Source organism: Hippoglossus stenolepis, chromosome 20 (genome assembly GCF_022539355.2).
Source record: "Hippoglossus stenolepis isolate QCI-W04-F060 chromosome 20, HSTE1.2, whole genome shotgun sequence".
In the NCBI taxonomy this organism is placed as follows: Eukaryota; Metazoa; Chordata; class Actinopteri; order Pleuronectiformes; family Pleuronectidae; genus Hippoglossus; species Hippoglossus stenolepis.
In genome coordinates, this window is record NC_061502.1 from 16,052,597 (window position 1) to 16,064,382 (window position 11,786).

An 11,786-nucleotide genomic window follows, 5' to 3' on the forward strand; every position below is an offset into this window, starting at 1 on the left:
GAACGCAGTAAAGCTACAGTGAATGTAGCAGGGAGAGAGGGATGTATGAGAGGGATTTAAACATCATTTAAATTGAATTACCTTTGTTTTAAAAGCTTGTGGTTTTAAAAACAATGTTTTTAAAACCAGCAGCACAAACAGTCTTTGAATCTGCTCTTGATGAATAGCAGCGAGAGCACTACGTTACCCATAGTCCTCTCCTCTTGCCCCTGGCCCCCCAGCACCTGGAGATCAGTGGGGTGTGGAGTCAGGATGTGAGGTTACCTTGGGTACATGACTCTCTGGCCCAAACAGCCTGTCACTTTCTTCACACTGTCCTGATTGATGAATATTCAATGTGTTTATTTGATTTGATTGATTTTTGCTAAGCCCATTTCCCCCGGAGGACGTTTTAAACAGCACTTCACTGTCTCCAGCATTATTTAAAGCACCCGCTGGTGACTGAGACGAGATCGTTTCACTCGTTTGAAATCAAACAGTCGTCTTGTTTTGAGAGCTCTCTCAAGTGATCACAACGTGTGCCTCCGCACGTGTGCCTCCGCTGACGACTTGAGGAGAGTTCTTGAAACAAGTTAACTTGTTTTTTAACTGATCACAGTAAACAATTAAATACTAGACTGGAATCATAATGTGCAGATTTGCTGAGATGAATAGATGCTGCAGTTGTAACATTCACCCCATGCCACCTCCCTCACACACCAGGATCAGAGCTCATGCCCAAGGCCCTTTCGACTCGAATAGTGGGAGGCATCTGGTGGTTCTTCACCCTCATCATCATTTCCTCGTACACGGCCAACCTGGCGGCCTTCCTCACCGTGGAGAGGATGGAGTCGCCCATCGACTCGGCCGATGACCTGGCCAAACAAACTAAAATCCTGTACGGCGTGGTGGAGGACGGCGCCACGATGACCTTCTTTAAGGTAGCTGGGTCAGGGTGCTATAGAGTCGTCCAATGAGGAATCTGTCTCTCTGTTATAATCTTTAATTAAACAGTACACAAAAGAGCATGTTGGCTTTACAGTGACAAAATGATGTTGTTTCAATCAAGAAATCAGTGGATGACAATTGCAGCTGCAGTCTGATTTGATTCCGCACACGGTTGCGAGTCGTTTTTCACACAAAAGCACCCCCACTGTGCTTTGGGGGTTTGTTACCTCGCTGAGAAGTTGGAGTTTAACACAAATCCTCGTCTGAGAACTCGGCTTTGCTGCTCTCTTTGTGTTCCTGCAGTGTTTTTAAACTGATCTGGCGTCAAAGAAATGCTGAAAACAACTGTGTGTTGTTTTGTGGATGCATTTTATAGATTGAATTTCACAATAAATGCCACTAGTTTAACATTTTAAGCATGAAGCAGCAGCTCAGTTTGCATTAGCAGTAACTTAATGCTGCTCTTACATGGTGAGGGGCATCAAAGTAAACCGTATGTGGCAGTGAGAAGCCCTCATGCCAAGGTAGCCACAGAAACTACTATATAAAGAGGTATTTTAGATTGAATGGCTACTGCTGAATAATGCTGAATGACAAATAGTATCAGTAAAATCTTGTTTCATAGAAATATTAATGTACTTTGCTTTAGTTTTTCAAGTAAGTACGGTCATCTATCAGAATTTTGAGCAGACCGCCATGAGTTTACATCCATTCTCATCCTGCTCTTTTCCCTCTGGTGACTTGCAGAAGACGAAAATCTCCACCTACGACAAGATGTGGGAGTTCATGAACAGCCGGAGACAGTCCGTGGTGGTGAAGGACGTGGAGGAGGGAATCCAACGTGCCCTGACCTCGGACTACGCCTTCCTCATGGAGTCCACCACCATCGAGTTTGTCACGCAGCGCAACTGCAACCTCACGCAGATCGGGGGCCTCATAGACTCCAAGGCCTACGGAGTGGGCGCGCCGATGGGTAGCTGACCTCAGATATACGTCTGTGTTGTAAAAATGTTTGAATGGCTCTGAGTCAAAGTGAGATTCTGCAGATATACCGTGCGACAGATGAAGGTGTGCGGTATGGATGATGGATAAGCTCTGAGAATGGAAAGGTTGACCTTTATTGATGGGGTCGCGGGTATAATGGTTCGACAGAGTGAGGTGTAAAAGGTTTGGCTTAATGAAAAGTGAATGGCTGAAGAGGTTGAATTTATGGATAAGGTTAAATTGTGCCTAGGGCAAAAAATATAAAAACACGCGCCGCTAAACCTCCGTTTTTTTTTCTAGCTTTAATGATTTTCTCCCAGTTTTATTTACAGAAGCAAACCTGGGTTAAAATAAAGGCTCACGAATACTTTTAAAGTCAACACTGAGCTCACACAAGGCAACATTTTAACAGTGGCACAATCACAGAAACCCCAAAGTCAATTTGGTGCAATTCCCCGTGGGATACTTGACACTGTTTGAATTGGGTTGTGCATTGGAACACAACAACAGAGCACTTCAGAAAGTATAAACGAGCCCTAACAACTGTGTTAAACTGCTTATTCGACCCAGTTACAGTCAAACAATTGTGCCCTGACATTTTAAAGCTGTTCTCCTATTGTAAAGCAATCTTTTTTATACCAAAACAATATCATATTATCCACCAAAAGTTTCACCGCATATGTCATAGCGTATGACAGAGTTAATAAATGTGCAGCTCACAACCCTGGCACTCGCAGGGACCCTGGCCGAGAGCCGCTGATAAGCCAGTGATGGTTCCAACCCCAGTGTCACGGAGGTCAGAGTAGTCATGACGAGGCCAGGGAGAGCACTGCGACCCGCTGTAATGGCCACATCTATCATCGGTGATATGAAGGCCATCAAAATATAGGATTAATTCTGGCCATCCACATCTGGACCCGGGTGCCGCTGATGAGTGCGAGGCAGTTATAGATCTGCAGAGATGCCGTGATTGCTGCGGCTGTAACAAAGCTGAGGTGATGCTGTGAAATATAGTCCCTCCGTGGCGCCGTAAGTGCACAAGTACTTACGCCGACGCCCTTGAGACGGACGCAGACCGAGAACGTCCCTTTTTCTTTTTTTTTACATTCATGTTGCAGCGCAGTGTATCAAATATATGACTGCGAAATATAGCCCAAATCATTTTAACTCCGCTATAAGTGGTTTAGTATTCAAATGCATAAAAAATTATGATTTAAAATGTCCTCTCTCAAAGTTATTACTGCCCACTAACTCATTTCAATCTCTAACCCTGATGTTCATTGCGCGGTATTTCAGAAATAAAGCTGATTATAGCCTGTAAAATGTTTCCTCTGTGATAGAAGAGGGCTGGAGATAATTGCTTTATTAGTTCAAAGTGAGATCTGTGTTGGTGCCAGCGTTTCCTCTGCAAAGAGAGGGAACCCTTTTTTCCTCTTTCCTATTGTGGCGTTCTCCTTATGTCCTTGTCCCAAACCCGACGAAGACCTCAGCCCGCACGTCAACCTTTAGCCCATAACTTTTGCCCCGCTGAGCACTGTTTAGCGGCTCATTCCCTGTAGGGCTGTTACAGCAATAAACCAGAGAAAGACGTATAATAAGTCTTAACCGTTTAGCGCTTGTCGGGTTTTCACACGTCCTGTTCCCAGAACGCAAATGCGTCATCTGCCGCTATCGCCTTAAACTGTGATCGCATTAATACTTGAAGCCAGACAGTGTGGGAGTGATGGATGTCCTCTGGTGTTGAACATCTGTCAGGTAGTTGTGTATGCGCGGTGTGTCAAGCGCGGCGCTCTAACATTCGCCCGGGCCCCACTCTCCATATCATCCTCTCGAAGGACCCGTCCTATTAGCATTTATCCAAGGCCTTCTTTGTTAGGCCATCATTAATCATTTGAAATATGAGCAACGCCGGAATCGGGGGACTCGGATATTTGATAGATCTCTCATCTTCAAATGAAGCGAGCATATGCCTTTCACATGCATAGACGGTACACGACTGGGGACTACAAATCTGCTGCACATGCACAGAATGTATAGATGTACATGTGCACTTTAGGGTCTCAAACTGTGCACGTCGTAAAGAAGAGCACATGTTCTCCTCGAGCACATCACAGGTACACTTGTATTTTTGAACAGAGAAGCCGCTGTTCAAAAATCAGCGGGGTTCAATGCAGTTTTCAGTTTTCATATCATGTCCTCTTTGTCAGTCTAAAGACGCAGACACTCCGAGATGAAGGGGTGATGGATGGCGATGGATAAATGATAGATGAGACAGAGGGGGAATCAACTAAAGGGGCTGACAGGCAAAACTGTTCTGGAGCAGCAGACAAAGTGATGCTACCTTCTACCCGGGGCCAGATTCAGTTCAGCTCCCCGAGAGTTTTAGCAGCAAATTGTGAAATGATTCTTGTTGTGTTGCCAAAATACAAAAAAAAAAATCCCATTTCACCAGCGTTTCCAGTCGGTGTGAATGAGCCGAAATGACTTAAATGTACCAACAGCCGTCATTATGTATGATTTCTGTTATCGCATAAATACACTAACAAGCTTTTAAAGGAGTTTATAAATGAAACATGAATGTTCACAGTTAGTATTAATCTAACTGTGTGTGTGTGTGTGTGTGTGCGTGTGTGTGTGCGTGTGTGTGTGTGTGTGTGTGCGTGGTGCGTGTGTGTGTGCGTGTGTGCGTGCGTGTATGCGTCTTGTGGCCTTGTTGTGTCACACACGCTGTGGATAGGAAGAGAACACGACCCCACTCTGGTTCTCCGCAGCGTTTACTCCTCCTTTGATCACGGCAGCACCTGCTGTGCTTTAATGCCTTGTCGCTAATTCTGGCGCCTTCCCTCTGTCTATGGATTTGGGTGCTTTTACTCAACATGACATCGACATGCATTAAAAAACACACACACACACTGATCGAGAAACCCTATCTCCGATTTACACATATAATCCCAAACCCATGTGCACCCGTGTAACGTACACCCCACCGGGCTGCCCTGATTTGCCTGTTTATGTGCAGCGTTTGTGGCGTCTGAAAGCGCGTGCAAACAGCAGCTAATTCGTCAGAGTCAACAGCAGCTCGGCAGCACAAAGCCGTTGTCTTTGTTGCCAACTCCCTGTGCGTTATAATTCACACACTGTGGAGAGGAGTGAGAATTTTGGAATCACTCTGTGAATGTGGGGATTAGTGGGATTTGAAGGAGGACTTACACAAAAAAAAACTCCTTCTAAGCAGCCAACAATAACATGTTATATGATCATATACGATGCAAGTTTTACATATATATATAATGTCTATTCAGCGATGACTATGATATACTTTGGCATAATCTCTTATTTTGATATGTTTTGCTTTTATTCATGTTGTGTTTCTGTCCCTGCAGGCTCTCCATACAGAGACAAGATCACTATAGCCATTTTGCAGCTGCAGGAGGAAGGGAAGCTGCACATGATGAAGGAGAAGTGGTGGAGGGGGAACGGCTGTCCTGAAGAGGAGAGCAAAGAGGCCAGCGCTCTGGGGGTGCAGAACATCGGCGGGATCTTCATCGTGCTGGCTGCGGGACTGGTGCTGTCAGTGTTCGTGGCTGTGGGGGAGGTCCTCTACAAGTCTAAACAGAACGCACAGCTGGAGAAGGTACCGGAGCCATTTCTGACACATTCACAGCATCAGACACTCGGCTGTATATTTGTTGTCGTTGTGTCTCAGTCAATTCCTCTTAAGCTGTGTGACATTTTGGATTCACTCATCTTTATTCATGTCTCATTTTCTTAAGTCACTTTATTTTGAAGGGGGGGATAGAACAAACAAAACAAAAAATCTAATAAAACTCAACATATGTTTAATTTGTATGTCCGTTCTCTTTTATGGATCCATGATAGGATCACAAAACAATAGTAGATAGACAAGACGTGAGGGAACCTGAAGGTCGTTTCCAAATGTTTATGAACCCAGCCCAGGTTCCACACTCTGCTGCTGAGGTACAGCCGCAAAAAGACATTGACTGATACTCTCCTCACTTGATTTGCTTAACTCAGATCTCTGAAGCCTCATATTAGCACCTGCTGCACTTAATAATCCATCTTTGCCACCTTGCTATAATTTGATATCGCTTCATTAACCGGGTCAACGAGAAAAATCCATCAACCCTCTTAGTACATATGAGTATGAGTATTGTTTTAAAAATAAAAAAACCTTAGCTTATCCTTTCATCACATGATTTATATGAAGTGAAAACACACATATGTGCAGCGTCTCCTGCCTCTGGTTATGTTTCTATACTTGAAATCCCAGCCTCTCCCATCCGGGCTCTATTTCCGTGCACATGATTCATCGCAGTGTGGAGTATTTAGGTGCATTTGAACTTGTGCAGTGATGTTGTAGAAGGTACGCTTTAATTATTTACATCCACAGAATTACAGCTCTACGGTATTTTTACTTTATTGCCACGGTTATTAATTTCTGGCTCTCTTTTCCTTTTTTTTTACGGGCTGCATATGTTTCAGAGAACATCCTTGATGTCATTAATCAAGAGCTGCAAGACTGGGTCAAACATATTCCGATAATTTGCAAATGCCACAGTCTCTGGGCTACGAAGGTGCTGGTAATTTACATGCTGACGACAAGCTTCTCCTTCTCGGTGTTCTCGCCCTGCCAACCTCCTCCACCACAACATCACCAGTTTTCTGTTTTTTTTCCATCCCCTTAGTTGCCATCTTCTCCATCGGCCTAATCCATATCCCTCCTCATTATTTTTCACCATTATTTTCCCCCCGCTCACCCTCCCTGACCCTCTCCACTTCCATAATCACTCATCTTTTCGCGAGTGCACAATCTATCTCATTCGTATGCCAGACAAACAAATGTAAAAAGCGTAGAAACAAACAGATATACCTGGTGCATAAGCCACCCACAGATATCCATTTGACACACCCACACAAACAGAAAAATAATAGCTTCATACTTTAATGCTCTCCCTCCGCTCTTATATCTCCTCTCCTCCCACACCCTCCGAGAATTTGAATTAGATTTTGCATAATCAGTAAGTGAATGTGTGTGAATTTGTCTTCGCAACGTCGGCGCACAAGCATATTGGCGTTTTATGGGATTTCACACCGCATGCATTATGCAGGGACAAACAGACGCTCATATTACAGAAGTTACATAACACGTGTCAGTGTGAGTGGGTGATTGATGCTTTAAAAGAAGCTACCAATATTTTTAGGGGGATTTAATCTGTTGAAAGTGGATGTTTTCGTCTTTTCTGCAGTGTCTTAACATTTTCCTCTCGCGTGCCAACAACTGCAAGTGTTGTTGAGCGTGTTTAGCTCTGGATTTAGCTCCTGGCAGCGAGCGACAGCCTCCGGAGCAGCATTCAGACCTTTGTGTGACAGTGAAGTTTAAAAAGGAGGAAATCTGGGACACATCAGACCCAAAACATTGTTCAGTCATTCGGTGAATAGCTTCGACTTTACTCGGCGTGTCCATCGCTGGAACTCAACTTTGAGTTTTACAGCCTGTTCACGCCCACACAGGTGCTTTTTTAATTACTGCGGCTGATTGGACCCGCTGCTCAGGTTAAAAACGGGCGGGACCGCGGAGGAGATTTATGATGTCACTAATCTGTGTGCACCAATAAGAGTGATGGTAGGTCAGCGAGTCAACCCGCCCAAACAGGTGCTGCAAAATTAACAGAAGAGTGGAGCTGTCAGTCAAAACCCAGTTTGTCCACACCCACACGGTCCTGAGGAGACGGCAGAAAACTGAAGATATACAGACGCCTTTAAAACATAAAAAATAAATCTATAATTACATTTGCTTACCTTACTTCCAACTTGTTGATTATAAATAACATTATTAGACAACTCAATCTTGTTTTTTACAATGTTACCCCTTAAAATGTAATCTTTTTTTTATGTTCACCTACTTGAAATCCCCAAATGCAAAAGCTTATAACTTGATAACTATTAGGTCATAATGCAGGTATGACAACTAATTTGAAAGATAACAACAAATATTTGGGGTATTGGGGTATGACACCAATTTTAGAAAAATGTCAGTTTAGTGGAGTAACACACTAAACAACTCAAAGCGCTTAGAGAATGAACCTTTTCTTGAAAAACAAATGTCTTCAAGATTGACCTAAAAACGCTAAAGTCACAATCAAATTGTACACGTAACCTTTGTCAATGTTGGACAGTGCAAACAGTGTTGCTACACATTTCCATCGTGTTGTCCAGACATGTATCCTTGGAGAAACCTCTACCGCAGCATTAGCAGTACACAGTAGAGTTGTGTAAGTGTGTGTAATGTGCCAGATGTCATGGCGCCGGCCATAACTTTTCCTTCTGTCCCGTTTGCCTCCTGCAGCGGTCATTCTGCAGCGCCATGATGGACGAGCTACGCGTGTCTCTGAAGTGCCAACGCCGGCTCAAACAAAAGCCTCAGCCCCCCGCCATCGTTAAGACCGAGGAGGTCATTAACATGCACACGTTCAACGACAGGAGACTCCCGGGAAAGGAAACCATGGCGTGAAGCGCGGAACGCACCCCGAAACACCCCCTCCAAGTAAAACCAACAAGAGGACAGGGGGACACTGGGAGACATTAATGCTGACTTAACCCCAAACTGAAGTTAGCAGTCCAAAAAAACAGGATTCCTTTTGAACCCACTCGCTTATGTAGACGGATGTTTCCTGTGGAAATATAGATACCTGAGCAGTGTCACCTCACTGTGACGTTCACTACTTTGAAGGGAGCTGGAAAAGGAAGGACTCGTGGGGGTTTGTTGTGCTGATGACGTGTGTAAAATTGAAACGATCCAAGTAGGGTTTGGGATAAAAAAAAAACATAAGTGTGAACACACACACACACACGTAACACATGTATGCACACACATATGCACACACACTCATCTGACACCTGTGCAGAAGGGGAAAGTCTATTGTGAGAGTAACACCAGATGTAGTTTTTTCTGTTGATGTCAATGCCCTTTTGTCTTACCTCCATGTGTGTGTGTGTGACCCCCCCCCCCTTCCGTTCCCTCCCTTCAGTGGCTTGAGTTCCTTTCTAATGATTTGAGCAAAACGCTAATCTCACACCAACAGCGGGAGCGGTAGACTGACCCAAGCAGGTTTACTGACGTGAGACTGATGTATAAAAGTGATGTTTAGTTCGGATTCATCTACGCTGACCTTGTTGAACACCCATCGTTTTCTTCTGTAACGCCTTTCTCGTGCCAAAGGTCCGCCATCGTATAAGAACTTCCCATCACGCCTTCTATGTTTCGAAGCCTCCAAAAGCAAACGTACACTGTCAAAGTCCTCATCCATGTCCATCCTTCACGCGCGGTCTGCAGCTCTCACTCTGTATCGGTTGTTGTTTAAAATGCAGTATTTCTACAAAAAATGTTTGTTTTTTTTGTACAAGAACAAGAAGTTTTGTAGTACTTTGTATCATGGTAGCCCCTCCCGTGGATAAAATATGTAGCAGATACCAACTCAGCCCTCAAACTCCGACAACAGGCGGCAGCGGCTGCGCGGCTCCAAAACTCTGCTGTGTAGGGTTCATCTCTGTCTCTCATCGCTCAGAGAGTCAGTCTTTTTCTTTCCGTCGGCCTCGTGGGGCCAGCGATTACAGTGTCTGGGGACAATGTGGTGGATTTTGGCGGGTGTGTAAGAACAATGAGACTGTAAACGAAGGTGGTGACTCATCCTACAAATTGCAACTGTCAGCACAGTCCGCACCGAGCGGTTAGCGCGGCTAACTGACAACTAGCTGTGGTGAGTCATAGTAAAATATGCGAGTTTAGCTTGTAGATACCAGGCGATGATGTTGCTATCACGCTGCGTTTTAGCCTCAGGAAACTGAAAAAAAAAAAAAAAATCAGATTTAATCAGATTTTCTTTTTTTTGTATCAAGTCTTACTTTTTTAGATTAGTGAATATAATATAATAATAAAAAATATGATAATACAACACACTGTTCCCTATACTGGGTTTTCTGAGGTCATTGCTGATGATATATCAGCCAACAGTATTTTTTAAATGTAAATGGCTCCTCTCGTCACGTCCCACTCCTCCACAGAATCTCATGAAAACTATTTGAGTATTATTTTTGCTAAATCCTGCTAAATAACAAACAATCAAATACATTTGATATGGATTCATACAAACCAGGACATGTAACTGTAAAAGCAAATCAACTTGTAGACGTTCTTTGGGGAAAACAAACATTGTCTAAACTACTTAAGACTTTTATTGCAGTTTCTTGTCACTTATCAACTGATATATACGTCCATTCCAAAGTATCTGCTCTAAATTAAGATTCGCCTGACCACATTATCAGAGAAGCTCTACAAATAATTGATTATAATGATAAGAGTGTGCTGTTCAGTTTGGATAAGGCCATCAAATTCAAATTTCTGCATCACTATCTACAGTTTAAGACAAAAGACTGTTGGCTCGACTTGAATAAAGAAAAAGTTAAAAAAAATGAAAAGATGGGTTTAAATAATCTCATATTTTTCACTTATCTCAGAAACATTTCCTTTAGGACTCGATGATGGACAGAAATGACGTGAGAAGATGTTGATATTTACACCACATGGTCTGTTTAGGGGCTCTCCTGGAGCTTTCTGTCGTTTCAGATGGTCATCATCAGGAGACGTAGCTCAGTTATCATTCTCCATTTGAGACGTGTTATGCTTTTTTCAGTGTTATAGGTTTTCTGTGTATTTATAAAAGTCTGTCCGACAGAGGCTGAAATTAAAATTGAAATTATGAACCTGAATATGAGCATAATTTGTCTCCTTTAAGCCAACGTGAGATGAGAACTCTGAACATTGGCTGATGAAGATCATGTCATAGGACCAGCAGCTCCAGTTTGGCCACTTAACGAACCCTGTGGTGATATTGTTTTTGTTTTTTTTCAACTGCTGATTCTAAGCTCAAGAAGGAATTTATAAGCTACTTGTCGATGTGTGAAACATTAGGCTGCAGATGTGGGAATAAAGGCCAGCGACGAGGCACTTTGCTGTTTGTTACCGTGTATCTCGCCTCCGCTCTTACGCGAGCCGCCAAGTCACTCATGTTATGATGTTATGATGATGTTATGATGATGATGATGATGATGATGAGGGTGGCAGCGGCGTGGGGGCGGAGCAGATCATTTATCCACTAATTGTCTCCAAACGTGTTTTCTCTTCCCAATCACACGTGGCCCCGCTGCACCTCATGTCTGACGCTGTTCCATGTTGAGAAATGACAAGCATACTCGGTAGGTCACGGCATCACTGCCCCTGTCGTCTCATTCTACCCATTTAATCATTTGATCTGTTGTTCCACAGATTCCAAAAAAGTAAAAGAATAAAACACGATGCCATCTCAGCTGTTCATGGATGGATATAGTTAATGACTTATTTCATTTGCACATTATGAAGATTGACAGAGGAGATGTACGCCTGGAACCCGATGGCGTTCTTACCAGTGTGGCTTGTCATTTTCCACCCATCGCTATAAGCTGAACCGATCGAGTACCCAGAAAATTTATTAGGGAACGACTACAAAGGCTTTGCTGTCCTGTCGAAAAACAAAAAATGAGCTCATGGAATTTGACATTGATGCAAGGTTTTACAAATAATGTCATTAAAAAAATGTCATAATTGTAGTTTTGCCTTATATTATTTCCATTCTCCTACAGTGCTTTCCTTTGATTTGGGTAAGAGATGCAGCAGAAAACTGGGATTTGTTGTGGGACCTCATTGTAGAGTGCGTTCGATGATGAGCACTACGTCCTGCAGTGTTCTGAAATGTCCGACTCTTCCTATTGATTAAATGCCCAAAGACTTGATTTGTATTATCTAAATGACTACATTAGGT

The 11,786-nt window shown here is 43.4% G+C and overlaps 1 protein-coding gene across 2 annotated transcripts in view; it reads left to right on the top strand.

Moving 5' to 3' along the window:
- LOC118099814 (glutamate receptor ionotropic, kainate 2) overlaps nucleotides 1–11,574 on the top strand; it is a 60,019-nt gene extending 48,445 nt beyond the window's left edge. For both annotated transcript variants that reach the window (XM_035144590.2, XM_035144591.2), the window contains exons 13-16: nucleotides 703–920; nucleotides 1,675–1,900; nucleotides 5,295–5,545; nucleotides 8,279–11,574. In XM_035144590.2, the coding sequence (XP_035000481.1) occupies nucleotides 703–920; nucleotides 1,675–1,900; nucleotides 5,295–5,545; nucleotides 8,279–8,443 (860 nt within the window). In that variant the 3' untranslated portion in view covers nucleotides 8,444–11,574. The remainder of the gene's footprint in view (nucleotides 1–702; nucleotides 921–1,674; nucleotides 1,901–5,294; nucleotides 5,546–8,278) is intronic.
- Nucleotides 11,575–11,786: the final 212 nt, after the last annotated feature.